Genomic DNA, 15,459 nt, shown 5'->3' with positions numbered 1-15,459 from the left:
ATATGAAATGAAAGGTCAAGTAGGTTCAAGCCAAACGGAGGCAACAGGATGATCCTGTCAATACTATAGTGGGAAAATTTGTACTATTTGATCCTATCGACAGTGCATTTTCTTCTATTACTGACAGGATGGTCCTGTCAATAGTGCAGATTTTTTTCACTATAGACAGGTCAGACAGGACGATCCTGTCCATAGTCATTCCTATGGATTACGACATGTTGCCGTATTGCGGTAGTGGTGGATTACGACGTCTTACTGTATTGCGGCAGGAGTGGACTTCCTTGATATTACGTCACTTCCGTTATTATGAAGCACGAAGCAGGAAAAACAGAAAAACTGACCTGACAAGAATTTTTGGATGAAGGTGAGTAAAACCAGAGGTACAGGGACATTTTCATGGTCTCTGAAGTTAGTTCAGACATGTAAGTTTAACAAGACCATGCCTCTTGAACACCGTGCTTTGGCGTATAGAATTATAATTTATTTAACATAACGTGTTATACACTATTTTTTGCAACTGAACGCTTATCCGACAAGCAGCATAGTGGCCAGAATTTTTGTTGGAAGATAAATGATTTTAGTGTTTTCGACGGAAAGCTATCAATTTGCAGCGCCAATTTGCGCTGGCGCTGCCATGTTCCGAGTTTTGTAACGTTACTTACAGCAACGCCGGGCAAAATATATGATCCCTGTGGCTAGCTTTCTGCTGAGTTGGGAAGGGGGTGGGGGGCGGTGCTTGTGGCATAAATTATTATAATTTGATGAACACACATTTGAAATTATGGGATTTACAAAGTAACTAACTTGGATGCGCGTGGATATAACGTTAGTAGGATGTACAAGAGACATACATGACGAATATGTTCAAGTCCAGGGTATGATCAGTATCAACACTTTTGTAATACAAGAAGAGGGCCTGCAAGCCCTTTTTCGTAAGGCGTAATTAGGCCGTTTTAGACTTCGTAATTCGTAGGCAGCCTCTGACAAAATCAATGTAATTCGTAATTGGACATTAGCCGCAAATCGTAAAGTCATAATCAGCTCTGAGACTTTAACGTAATTCGTAATAGGCGGCGAAGATTTTGCGTAATTCGTAATCACTACCCACCCTTGCAGGCCCTCATAGAAACCAGAACCAGAATTTCCATAATTTGGCCGAAGGGAATACATTATAACATTTTGTTTGTGTCTTTGGCATAACCAGTAAACCGCCTTTATAGGCATAACACACCAGTTTTCTACAAGCTGCATAGGAACAGATTGTAAGGGTTGAAGCACTCACACAGGGAAGGACCCCAATAAGTGTGGTGGGTTCTTTAACGTGCGTGGGGTGTGGCTCTCCCCCAACACGGGACCTCCATTTAACGTCCTATCCGAGGGACGTCCCTAACGGAAGCTAGGTACTCATTTGCACCTGAGTGAAGTGAGGAAAGTTGTGTTAAGTGCCTTTTGCAAAGGCACAAGATTGGTGACATCGGGCAGGATTCGAACCCGGGACCTCTTGGGTCTGGGCTGAACACTCTACCGTTACCGTTACGCCACATGACCCCACTAACATGTTAACGTTAGTTTACAGCTGAAACAGGACTGACCCAAACAAGGTATTAGTGAGGTTAAAATTGTCAGTTCTGCTGGAATCGAAAAACAAACCCTTGCACTATCCAATAAAATATTTTTTTAAAGCTGAATAAGTGCCACAACTTTAAAAAAAATATTTTTCTATACGAACGTTCATTATTCTATGACCTCATCATCATCATCATAGCTTGTTGTTTTATCTCTCCATGCTTTTTTCGTTGGCCTCCCAACAGTCTGTGTCTGTGCAGGTGGGTGTGCAGCTGCAGGTGGCTGTGCAGCTGCAGCTGTGCTACAGGCGCTGTGTGGTTTGGTGATCCTCTCCTCAGCTACAGTCTTGAGACTCAAAACAAATGAAACTAATGTTTGCCAGTATCGCATATCCATAACCTTGCTGGCAACACAAAGCTGACATGATATGTGCAGATCATCCGTGCAAGGCCACACCAATTTAATTTCTTGTTTAACGGATTTTTCTAGAAAAATAATGGAGCGGGCGGGCGAAAAAAAATAAAATAAAAACAGGCCTAGGCATCCTATTATGGCCCAAAATGGTACGATAGGAGCCATGAAGTCAACACACCAGGCTGGTTCAAAATTTAAACAATGAATTTTGAACTTTTAATGATACCATTGCATTGAAAGATGGGATAACTGTAACAACTAGGATGAAAAGAATTGTTTTCAACTGTTCAGGGCAAAATATGAGCATTTTGCAGTTGATTCTGAATTTTTAGTTTTATTTGCAAATCAGAAAAAAATGAAGGGGGCGAATCCGTTAACCAAGAAATTGAATTGGTGTGGCCTAAGGGAGAAACATGACGCATGTCAGCAGCTGATGATATCACACACTCGTGTGGCGTCGTGTGGCGTCGTGTTCCTTAGTGGTAGATCACTGGACTATGAAACGGGGAGACCCAGGTTCGATTCCGGGTCGTACCTGAACAAGTCCAAACATGCACCCCGACGTTGTACCCTTGGGAAAGGCACTTTACACGATTTTCCTCACTTCACTCAGGTGGAAATGAGTACCTAGCTTCGGCTAGGGACGTCCCTCGGATAGGACGTAAAATGGAGGTCCCATGTTTGGGGAGAGCCACACCCCACGCACGTTAAAGAACCCACCACACCTTTCGAAAAAGAGTAGGGGCATGCCCCAGTGTGTGATGGTCCAAATACTGGTCTGATTATTTACTACGGACACCAGCAAGAGTAGTGTGAAATTCACACTAATGGACATCCTAAACAAACAAATAAACAAACAAACAAACAAATTGGTTTTGGGTAAAAATTGCCACAGCCAACATGTGATACAAAGGGGTGCCATATAGGTGTGCAATGACAGTAGGTTTGTCAGGGTGCTATTATTGAAATGTGGGGTCGTGTAGCATAACAGCAGGCCCAGAAAAGCCAGAGGTCCTTGGTTCGAATCCTGTCATGTCACTGATCTTGTGCCCTTGACCTAATAACATAACTGTCCTTACTCCACCCAGGTGTGAAAGGGTTTGGTTGGGAAGGTAAAGGCAGTGGAAGGAGAGGGATGGGCTCAGCCTTCCAATACCCATACCTAGTGATGCATACCTAAACCCAATTTTAGGTTCAGGTCCGGATTCAAGTCTGAGGTTTAGGTTCAGTTCCGGACTTGTAAGTCCGGACCTAAACCCATGACATATACAAAATTGCATGTTGGCAACCTCGCAATGTTGTCTGGGTGAAACTTTGGCCACATAACATGGAGGCCGGTACTTGACGATGCCCAATGGCAATGTTTTCTTCATTTTGCAGCACAGATTTTACAATCTACAGAAGGTTTTAGGTGGTTTGGAAAGAAAAGGGGTATGTGAAATGGTCTTTTATGGTAATTAGTCCGGACTCGGTTCTTGACTTTTAGGTTTTTTTTGGACTTGAACCTAAACATTCTTACAAGTCTGGATCCAAGTCCAGTGAACTGGTATGCATCACTACCCATACCCTTGACTGTGCACAGTGGATAATAACCCACAGACTTGTAAAAAGGCTATGGGACTACCTTGTACCTTATTGTTAAAAGTTAACACTCCTGTTCCTTCTAGGTGACCTGTTTGAGGCCCACATGGCGATAGGGCTGTTCAGTTTCTCCCCTGGAGACCCTCGTAGACTGGTGTTCGGGGTTCTGTTGTTACTGTTGGTGGATGCTATCTGGGTCGGCTCGTCAGAACTCACTAAGGTACGCAATCTTCCTCCTCACCCATTATTGGGGAGTTGGGCAAAATATTGAAGCTAAGGCTACACCAATTTAACTTCTTGGTTAACGGATTTTTCTAGAAAAATAATGGAGCGGGCGGGCGAAAAAAATAAATAAATAAAAGCAGGCCTAGGCATCCTATTATTGCCCAAAATCGCTCCCAAAATGGTACAATAGGAGCCATGAAGTCAACACACCAGGTTGGTTCAAAATTTAAACAATGAATTTTGAACTTTTAATGATACCACTGCATTGAAAGATGGAATAACTGTAACAACTAGGATGAAAAGGACTGTTTTCAACTGTTCAGGGCAAAATATGAGCATTTTGCAGTTGATTCTGAATTTTTATTTTTATTTGCAAATCAGAAAAAAATGAAGCGGGCGAATCCGTTAACCAAGAAATTGAATTGCCATTTGGTGTGGCCTAATATGAAACAATATGTTTTCCTTCGGTAAACATGATGTTGGCTGAAATTTAATAATATTACTAATTATATCATTTTGAATTCCTTTTGGATTATGTCTGTTTCTTGTAATGTATAACGTTTGTCAGTATTTGTATTTGTATGCCCAGCACTACCTGAAAAACAGGTTGTTTAATGTAACCTGAGTGTATTTTGCTGGTAAAGTAAATAAATGAATGAAATAAATGAATGAATTACAATACTGAAACTAAATTACCAAAATTTTCTTCCATGCTATTGAAGCTGCTATTTAAGTCTTTGTGCCTCTCTCTTTGTAACAAATTTATTTCAGTTGTAATACAAGCATGATTTCCTTTTCAGTACATCTATCAGAATGCTGGCTTTGACAAGCCCTACTTCAGCACCTATGCCAAGACATCTATGTTTATCCTGTACCTGGGTGGGTTCCTGTTCTGGAGACCCTGGAGAGAACAATGCTGCAGCCATGTTAGGAAGTCTGACAACAGTAGCACACACAATGGAACAGTGGTATGTACTTGTACCAGTTCTGTACCTGTATCTAGTGCTGTGTACCTAAACCCACATTTAGGTTCAGGTCCGGATTCAAGTCCAGAGGTTTAGGTACAGTTACAAGTCTGGACCTAAACCCATGGCATACACAAGATTGCGTGTTGGCAACCTTGCAATGGTGTATGGGCAAAACTTTCTCCACATAACATGGAGGCCGACACTTGATGATGCCCGATGGCAAATTGCATGTTTTCTTCATTTTGCAGCAAAGATTTTGCAATCTACGGAAGGTTTTAGGTGGTTTGGAAAGAAAAGGGGTATTGTGATATGTTTTTTATTTTGTAATAAGTCTGGACTCGGTTTTGACTATTAGGGTTTTTTTGGACTTGAACCTAAACATTCTGACAAGTCCGGATCCAAGTCCAGTGAAGCGGTACACAGCACTACCTGTATCCCAACAAGTTTGTTATGGCAAGATCACGTTCGTGGTAGGTTGCTGAAGAATTTTGATGCTGTGAAATTTTCAAGGCTGTGACAGAAACAACTACCATCAAGGATCTAAGGCAGCCTTTTCTATAACATGACAGTTGAATTCTCATCTAAGGCCATGTTGATTTGATTACAAATTAATGTATATGGATGACATCCTCTGGGAACCCCAAAACTGATGCGAGCATGAGAATAAAAAAACGTTGGCAAAAAAAAAGTTGCCTTCACTATAAAATCTAGGTGGTCATGAAGGTTGAACAAATGACTAAACACACAGTAATATTTTATTGGCATGGAGAATAATAGACTTCATTTTCATTCCTTCACATTTTCTTCTTGTCCTTTGGAATGGATTTTGGCATTCTGTGAGATAACTATCATTTTCCAATATTTTTTTCAATTTACAGCATATATTTGCTCATTTTGCTACTTTGTATGATTTACAGTATGGTCGAAAACTGTTTTATTTTTTGTTGAAACAGACAAAATTCATGTGGTTGCGAATGTCATCCATATAATCAAATCAATATGCATATGGCCTAAGTATATTTTTGATGTTATAGCAAGAATACCTTCGCTGTTCTTCGCTCAATTCAAAATTGAAATAGGATTTATCTATCTTAAGTTAAGTGTAAAAATGGTAACCACCAGACTGGGTGTTTAGGCATTTGTACACTGACAGTCAAGTCTGGACCTGTACCTAAACACCCAGGCACGGACCTGTACCTAAACACCCAGGCACGGACCTGTACCTAAACACACAGGCACGGACCTGTACCTAAACACACAGGCACGGACCTGTACCTAAACACACAGGCACGGACCTGTACCTAAACACACAGGCACGGACCTGTACCTAAACACACAGGCCCTGAACAGGTACAGTTCCCTGGTACAATGTACATGTACCAGTCATAATCAGGGAGCGGTCTGTGGCATTTGTAGTGTGAAAGGATTTTGTAGATACTGTCATTCAAGTAAGCAGATTTGTTTTTTTTACACCATTACTACTAGTTATGTTTACCGAAGGAAAACATATTGTTTTTATTTAGTTTCTTCCTCCTCTTCTGTTCCAAACACTAACCTCTGACGTGATTTGTTGATGTCTGCCACCATGGTGACTGGTGTTGGGTTACATAATGTTGCAATTTCATGGTCTGCTCTGCTCCTCTCACCATACATATACTCGTAGTCGTAATATATGTATGTGAATGTGTTTATTAGTATAAATTAACAGAGCAGACCATGTCCGAAGGTAACATTATGCATTTGCTTTGCAAATGTTACTTCTCTAGTATACACTAAATTGGGACTGACTTATCTGTCATGCCTAAAGCACATGTCAATCTAAATCAGTTTTGTTTCAATCTACTGTCGTTGTTTTAATTTTTTCATACATAAATTATGTCTGATAATGAAGGATCAAAATATCATTGTTCCTTTGTGCTACCTGCAGGTTGTAGATGCAGACAACAATGAAACTAGCTCTGATCCAGATCAAGATCTGTCAGATGATGGACGTGACTCAAAATTGGTAAGAATGTTGATCTTCTTTGGTGTAATGGTTTGTTAGTAATGTGAGTCTTGCCGATTTACACTGTATGTTCAATTATGTCATAAGCGTGGATATTGTGACACATGAATGTGCAAAGAGTACTGAAGAAATAGCAGCAGTTAGAGTGCCCTTGGTGGCTTACTCGTAGTGCTGCATACCTAAACCCACATTTAGGTTCAGGTCCGGATTCAAGTCCAGAGGTTTAGGTTCAGTTCCGGACTTGTAAGTCCAGACCTAAACCCATGGCATATACAAAATTGCATGTTGGCAACCTTGCAATGTTGTCTGGCTGAAACTTTGGCCACATAACATGGAGGCCGGTACTTGACGATGCCCGATGGCAATGTTTTCCTCATTTTGCAATCAACGGGAGGTTTTAGGTGGTTTGGAAAGAAAAGGGGTATGTGAAATGGTCTTTTATGGTAATAAGTCCGGACTCGGTTCTTGTATTTAGTTTTTTTGGACTTGAACCTAAACATTCTTACAAGTCCGGATCCAAGTCCAGTGAACCGGTATGCAGCACTACTTACTGGTATATAATGTGTTGCTGACATATCTCTGTGTGCCCTCAGAGTGAGCCCCTGTACGTCCCCATCAAGCTGAGTGACAGTGAGAGGAGCAGTGTAGCAAGTGACCTGGACAAACTAGAGTCAGTGGAAACAAGTAAGACCTTCATATCCAAAGGATTCAACCCTTACAGTTAAATATGTTGAAAAAAAAACTGTAAAACAGCAGGTTGGGTAATTCTTGGCTGTGACCAGTATACTAACCTGCCAGTAGCAGGTATTCACAAGAAATATACAGCTCTTGTCTCTTAGGCCATACCAATTTAATTCCTTGGTTAACGGATTCGCCCGCTTCATTTTTTTCTGACTTGCAAAAAACAAAAAAAAATAATTCAGAATCAACTGCAAAATGCTCATACTTTGAACAGTTGAAAACAGTCCTTTTCTTCCTAGTTGTTACAGTTATTCCATCTTTCAATGCAGTGGTACCAATAAAAGTTCAAAATTCGTTGTTTAAATTTTGAACCAGCCTGGTGTGTTGACTTCATGGCTCTTATTGTACCATTTTGGGCCATAATAGGATGCCTAGGCCTGTTTTTATTTTTTTTTCAGCCGCCTGCTCCATTATTTTTCTAGAAAAATCCGTTCACCAAGAAATTAAATTGGTGTGGCCTTAGTCATCAGGTTAATGCCTGACTCCTCCCTACATCACAGCAATGGTGACACGACTATCACATGTACACACACAATATACCTGTCTCATGGCACAGGGGACCTCCAGTTGCCCAGGACTAACTTAGAATACAGAAAATGTCAGCCTTTTCATTCTCTGGGTCAGCACTTGGAACACACTACCAAATCATCTCAAATCACAAATCAGCAAGAACTCAGCACTTTTCAGATGATTAATGTTATATAAACTTGACTGGTTTCCTGCCAAAACATTGTTGTGCAAATTTTCATCCTGATTCAATTTCCATCCTGATTTTATTTTATTATTCTCGATGTTGCATTATACTATATTATTGTTTTACTTATTTTGTACCATGTTTGTTGAATAGGAGGTGCATTATCTGTAAGTTACCTCAAACTGATGCCTTGTCCCTTATTGCAGGTCCAGCTCTTCTAAAAAAGAAAGGCAAAGTGCGGTTCAGTAACCTGTTAGAAGTGAGACACATGTCAGGTTAGTCAAACCACCTCTTATGCTTCTCTAACCTGGCTGACTTGTGTTATTACCTCCAGGGAAGGAGACATCCTTCCGCGGAAGGGTTTTGTGAGAGATTTAGATTTTCATGTTCGCAGCTGTTTCTCGCGTTTGGGTGGACGGATTCTTTTGAGACTCGGTATATGTTTTGCTATTGGGCTGCAGATAATGCACATTCTTTTGTTTTTATTGTATCTGTGTTTTCGGGCGTGGAAATGGTGCCTTTTGGTGGCCCCAGAACACCCCTTTGAGCAGTCACGACCGTTAACCGTTGGCGTGTATTAGGTATTGTCGGTCTCGTCCACGAAGGTGACCCCTCGCACAGAGGGGTGTCCGGTCTCGATAAATTCTTTGTTTAAAATCCTAGTCCTGCGGCACACAACAATTCTTGTTGTAAACAACATATAAAAATATTCAATAAAAAGCCCGGAGGTATAAAATCTCAGATTTTACTTGTTTGGAATTTGAATACTAGCTAGAATGCATCAGTGTCATCATGTTCCTGCTCTGGTGACAGTATTGGGCTGTTTTGTCTCATCAGTGATGTGCCAATATTGCACAGAAGTAGTTTATGTTAGTACATGTAGTTGAACACTGTACAGTATTTGTGTTGAATTTGAATATCATAGATTATATTTCATCTTGTTGTTGTCAACTGAACAGTAAGAAATGACAGACACCATCCCTTTACTCATAATGTCTTCAACAAAACCTTCCTAGATAATAGCTAACAGACATGTTTCAGTGTGCATAAGTGTCAACAAAACAAAGAACAGGTTCAATAATGGCTCACTATCATAGAATCTATGGTACTGCAGTAGAACTGCTGAGTGCGTCCAAAAAAATTCAAAGGGTGAAATGACCTGTGCACCAATGGGGTCGAATCTTACAAAAACATTTGAGTTTGAAGAAGCAATTCTAGTTCTAGTTCTTCGAACTCTAGTCTGGACTACTTCCCATATCTCAGCAACCTTACATCTAGATGGGCTAATGTCGTTAACTACAGGTAAAATGTAAGAAATACAGAGCAACCAACGAGGACCTCTTGGGTTAACCCCTAAGAGGTTCTTACATCATTTTACCTGTAGTTAACCACATTAGCCCATCTAGATGTAAGGTTGCTGAGATATGGGAAGTAGTCCAGAATTAAACTATTATGTTCTCCATGTCCATAGACACTGAAGCAGAAGCAGCTAATCTTGCCAGAATGTCCTACACAGCCTCTCTCAGGCTGGAGGAGTCTCACAGTAGAAGTGCTAACAAACTCCACCCTAAACAAGTGGCCAAGATAGCATTGCTGTTCTGTATACCGGTGAGATGCCAGCATATGCTGTTCTTTGATATAGTTAATGGATAATAGAGTATTTTTATATTAGGCCACACCAATTTAATTTGTTGTTTCTCGGATTTTTTCAGAAAAACATATGAAGTGACAGGGCAAAAAAAAACAAAAAACAGGCCAAGACACCCCATGAAGGCCAGAAATGTTACAATATGAACCATGAAGCTAACACACCAGGCTGGTTTATAATTGAAACAATAGATTTTGAACTTTTAATGAAACAAAGTTGCATTGTTACATCAAAAAACTTTTTGCAAATCAGAAAAAAATGGACAGGGCAAATCTGAAAAACAACAAATTAAATTGGTGTGGCCTTACATGTATTTGTGTATTTGTGCAGGAGAATTTATGTAAAATGAACATAACATATGATACTAGTACTAGTAGTTGAGACACGTATAACCAGTTTTGTAATGTACATGTATGGTGATGACTGTTACAGCTATAGATAGTTGAACTGTCAGTTATGTTATTGTGGGGTCAGTTATTGTGGGGTCGTGTGGCGTAACGGCAGTGTGCTCGACTCGGAACCAAGAGGTCCCGGTTTGAGTCCTGACATGCCACTGATCTTGTGCCCTCGGAAAGACACTTTACATGACTTTCCCCACTAAACTCAAGTGAAAATGAGTATTGTCTGCCCATTATTCGTTTCTATGTTTGGGACACAAGTTCACACAACATCAGCAACATCTGCCTTTGTCACATGTGTATTGCACTGTTGCAATTTCAATAAATAAAAAATAAATAACCATGATGCTACTTTTCTCTCTAGTGGTTCCTTGGTAATCTGTCATATCAAGAGGCTCTGGACGACACACAGGCTGCTGTAGTCAACATACTGTCATCTACCTCAGGTGCAGTACAGTGTACAAAATACCTTTTTGAACCAGGCTGCCCAGTGGACAACCTACAGCAAAAATTAGGTTGCCCGTCAGAATTTTAGGTTGCCCCACCTATAAGTTAGTACTTTCCTCAAATTAAGTAATGTTACATACATACGCCTTTGACAATATTTCTAACAGCCTTTAGTTAACTGATACTAGTAATAGCCATTAATAACTGAAATTAAAAAGCATCTGCCAGATACAGTGGTGCAAGCCAAGTGGGCATGATTTTGGGGGGGGGGGGTGCTTTCTTAAAATCCAGGTAGCACTGGGCTACCTAGGTTCAAAAATAGGTTGCCCCAAGTAAAATTTGGTTGTCCGGGGGAACTGGGCAACCAGGTATTTTGCATGCTGCAGTACAAGGATCATATTGATAGATGGCTATTTTCAGGTACAGAGTAAGTAGGTTGGTACACCTGTTCTTGGTAAAAAAAGAGATAAATTTTTTTGTGTCATCTTTAGGTCACACCAATTTAATTTGTTGTTTCTCAGGTTTGCCCTGTCCATTTTTTTCCTGATTTGCAAAAAAAAAAAAAAATCTTTTTAGGTTCAAAATCAACTGCAAAATACTCAATGAAAGACATATTTTGGCCCTAACTGTTGAAGAAAGTCCTTTTCTTCCTAGTTGTTCAAGTTTTTCAATGTAACAATGCAATTTTGTTTCATTGAAAGTTCAAAATCTATTGTTTTAGTTATAAACCAGCCTGGTATGTTCACTTTATGGTTCATATTGTAACATTTCCGGCTATCATGGGGTGCCTTGGCCTGTTTTTTTTTTCGCCCTGTCACTTCATATTTTATCTGAAAAAATCCGAGAAACAACAAATTAAATTGGTGTAACACTGTTACAAGACTGCTCAGCCAACTTCTCCCTCTATTTACAGGCCTGTTTACCTTGGTTCTGGCAGCACTGTTTCCCAGCTCATATGGAGACAAATTTACAGCGTCCAAGTTGGTTGCCGTTCTCTTAAGGTATGCACTGCCTGTCACTCAAACAAGTGATAGTGTCCTTGTTGTATTGCAGGGCTGGAAATACTGGGTGCTTGTGCACCTTAGTGCACCCAAAATTGGAGCTGTGCACCCAATTTTTTTTCTGTGGGTGCACACAAATATTTTTGTAGGTAATTTTGTACATGTCAACTGTATAATAGTATGCAGGATATTCTTGGTATCTAAGTGTCAGAAAATAATAAAATCTTTGAAGATTTTGAAGTAAGCTCCCATTTCAATTCAAGCTCAGAAGAGGAGCAGTAAGATCTGTAATTAGGTTTTATTTTATATGGTGCACCCCAAAAAATTTTTGTGCACCTAATTTTTCAGGTTGTGTGCAACTATTCCCAAAAATGAATTTCGAGCCTTGTATGGCCACACAGATGTGATTTTCTGTATGATATTCAGGTGTGCAGTGATTTTATCTGCAGCTGCTGAGTACTGTCTCACATGTACTTTTTAGCAAGGACCAATCACATGGCTGCTGCCGACTAATAGCCAATAATGGCCAAGTAACTGGCGATTCTTGCCCTAGTTTCATATAAAAGCCAGGACCTCAAACTGTGTGGGAAATTCACACCATCATCACATACCAAGTCTTTAGTACATGTAATTGTCCGTTTTGTTGTTTAGCACCAGGAGTTTCACTTCAGTCATGTTTTTTGTATTACTCTTGCTGACTCTTAGGCCTACTTTAGATTGGGAATGGAATACCATTCCGAAATCTTTCAAAACGCTTCACCACCTGTAACGGGAACATAGTGTGGGATGTTGCCAGCCAAAATGGCGGGAGAAGAGCAGCTTGTTTTATCTTGCGAGTTCATGTTTTTACTGTTTGCTACGCATGTTTTCCTGCATTGAGACATTGAGTACTCGCCCAACAAAGAAGGAGAATAAAGCACATGTACAGGGACATAAAGGGAAAATGACGTCCCATTGGCTGATTCAAACTTCCCACTAAATTTTAGCTCCAATCAAAGCCCTTTCTTTCCCAGTCATGCGCAGTTGGTCTCTTCTGAGAATGGATGCAAGATGGCGACATTTTTTACAGAGCAAATATCGGCCGTTTCCATGTGTCCTTGGGGAAAGATTTTTAATTGGTGCAGGCTCCATATAAATTACACATTACAATTCTGGTCATTCTGAAGAGCATTGTTCTTAAGTAATGATTGTACACAGCCATTGACAAGTTGATGCATGCAACAAGATGCCTTTCTACTGGCTTACCTTGCTGTTGGAAACCCCATAACTCTGTTGTAGGGAAGGTTGTTGCATATTTAGTGGCATCGGGTGGCGTAGTGGTAGATCATTCGACTGTGAACCGGGAGACCCGGGTTCGATCCCGAGTCATACCCGGGACATGTCTGGACATGCGCCCGACGTTGTGTCCTTTGGAAAGGCACTTTACACGACTTTCCTCACTCCACCCAGGTGTGAATGGGTACCGAACTTTGATTGGGAAAGCCGTATTGAGGTCACCTTGTGGCGCCAAATGGCAGCCACACAGACCCTTGCGGCAGTTCCACAAAAATGTGAAACAAGTACTAAAAGTATGTATCATGTGCATTATGTGTATTATTACCATTTGTATCATCTAATTGTAAACCCTGCATCAATTCAGCACTATAAGGATGCGATTGCACAGGAGATGTTTGGCCAATAAACCATTATTATATTTTGTTGTGTTTTTTCTGTGCAGTATTGGTGGCATCGTGCTGGTGTCCATGTCTCACTCCAGTCAGCAGGACCAGCTACAGCTGGGCGCTCTCTGGGCGCTGTGCGGGGCGGCGCTGTACGCCGTGTACCTCGTCATGCTGAAGAAGAAAGTAGATAACGAGGAGAGACTGGATATTCCAATGTTTTTTGGTGGGTAACACATCATATATATGGTACTCATAGAGAAGTTTATTGCAAATCCATGCCCGAAGGCTAATTGCAAGTTACAATAAAAGAACTTTGAAACAGAGTATTAAATAACTTCAAAATGTACATAATGAAATCTAATTGTCTAAAACTCTTGCTATGTCTAAAACTATGTCTAAGGGGTTTGACTTCTCTGTAAATCATGGAAGACGCAATGTCCCACCTTTTCTAAAATTTGTGGGTTTTGGGAAGTTAAAAGAAGAATAGTTTTTTGTTTGTCTGTAAGTTTTGGGAAGTTGAGATAAATTGTAGATGTTTGAATAGTCATAATTATATTTACAGTTACTGTATTGCCAAGAAACCTGTTGGGGTAGATGCTGGAATGAAAGCAGATTTTACACCTGAAAAAATAGTTATTTTTTTCATGCATTTTTGTATGAAGCTGTAAGAAAAAAGAAATTGCTTGCCAGGAAGTGCAGATTACTTTTTCCTGTTGCTGAAAAATTAGAGAAAGATAAAAGTACTGTTAATTTTCCACAACATCCAATTGTGCCATTCTACGCAAAATGCATCCAAGTTGACAAAACCGTATCACTGGGAATACAAAAAAGGTTTCACTGGGCCACTAATAATATTTCAACAACTAAAATTGTCGTAACAGACTTTTCAAATGTTTAAAACAAATCTGTGCAGAGTTGTAACACCACTGAGAAATGGGAGGCCAAAACTTAGGTGAAGATTTAGCATGCATATCATGTTTGTACATGTACTTACAAATGTACATGATTAGACCCAGTCAGATTTGAACTTCGACATATACATTCCCAACACAGTGTTGGGAATGTACATGTTGAAGTTCAAATCTGACTGGGTCTGAGAAAACACTATAGATGTCCATATTGATAATGAAAACGGATGTATAATTTGCATCTAGGTGCATGAAAATCCATTTAACTGGTTGATGACAGTGGCGTCGGGTGGTGTAGTGGTTAGAGCATTCGACTATGAAGCGGGGAGACCTGGGTTCGATTCCGGGTCGTACCCGGGACATGTCTGGACATGCGCCCCGACGTTGTGCCCTTGGGAAAGGCACTTTACACGACTTTCCTCACTCCACCCAGGTGTGAATGGGTACCTAACATTGGTTGGGGAAAGTAGTATTGAGGTCACCTTGTGGCACCGAATGGCAGCCGCACAGACCCTTGCGACAAATATGTGTATCATGTGTATTATTATTTGATTGTTGTGATTTGTATTGTTTATTATGTAATACCCTGCATCAATTCAGCTGTATAAAGGCTGCGACTGCACGGGTACTGTTTGGACAATAAAAACCAATGTGGTATTGCTACTCTGTGCCCCCGATACTAACAGAAAGTCTTCTATCCTGTTGTTCAGGATTTGTGGGCATGTTCAACATGGTGTTGCTGTGGCCTGGCCTCTTGGTGCTTCACCATTTGAAGCTGGAGTCATTTGTGTGGCCAACTCCACAACAGTGGATGTACTTAGCTTTAAACGGGCTGATTGGGACAGTTCTGTCAGAATTCCTGTGGTTGTGGTAAGTAGTACTGTGTTGTGATGTAGTGAGGAGAACTCATGTAACATGTTAGAACTTCTCCAATTCTCAGCAGTGTTGCTCTCCAATGCTCCTGTCCCAAAAATGGGCACTGTCGGGTAGTTAACGTGCAGTTTTTCTGCACCAAGTGACCTCCTACGGATACCTCCTGATTCTTTTTGGGAACGGCCGACGCTGGCATGTCCATGTGTTGGTGTCCAGAGCAAGACTTCACTAACAAGCTCCTATTTGTTACACTTTCATCGGCAAGCATGCAAAATTCTGATACAGTAACTCTACTTTTAATGAACATCGGTGGTACTGACATCAACAGG

General features: G+C 40.6%; 1 protein-coding gene across 1 annotated transcript in view; it reads left to right on the top strand.

The window, feature by feature from the left end:
• The first annotated feature begins 253 nt into the window (after positions 1 to 253).
• The window catches only part of LOC109465622 (solute carrier family 35 member F5-like), a 24,401-nt gene continuing 9,195 nt past the window's right edge, over positions 254 to 15,459 (top strand). The window contains exons 1-11 of the mRNA XM_019762990.1: positions 254 to 364; positions 3,648 to 3,781; positions 4,587 to 4,754; positions 6,682 to 6,759; positions 7,353 to 7,443; positions 8,401 to 8,469; positions 9,666 to 9,802; positions 10,605 to 10,686; positions 11,601 to 11,688; positions 13,406 to 13,572; positions 14,968 to 15,127. Of these exons, the coding sequence (XP_019618549.1) occupies positions 3,668 to 3,781; positions 4,587 to 4,754; positions 6,682 to 6,759; positions 7,353 to 7,443; positions 8,401 to 8,469; positions 9,666 to 9,802; positions 10,605 to 10,686; positions 11,601 to 11,688; positions 13,406 to 13,572; positions 14,968 to 15,127 (1,154 nt within the window). The 5' untranslated portion in view covers positions 254 to 364; positions 3,648 to 3,667. The remainder of the gene's footprint in view (positions 365 to 3,647; positions 3,782 to 4,586; positions 4,755 to 6,681; positions 6,760 to 7,352; positions 7,444 to 8,400; positions 8,470 to 9,665; positions 9,803 to 10,604; positions 10,687 to 11,600; positions 11,689 to 13,405; positions 13,573 to 14,967; positions 15,128 to 15,459) is intronic.

This window comes from Branchiostoma belcheri, unplaced genomic scaffold (genome assembly GCF_001625305.1).
Source record: "Branchiostoma belcheri isolate BF01 breed outbred unplaced genomic scaffold, Haploidv18h27 scaffold154, whole genome shotgun sequence".
Classification (NCBI taxonomy): domain Eukaryota; kingdom Metazoa; phylum Chordata; class Leptocardii; order Amphioxiformes; family Branchiostomatidae; genus Branchiostoma; species Branchiostoma belcheri.
This window is presented reverse-complemented; position numbering and strand designations above follow the sequence as displayed.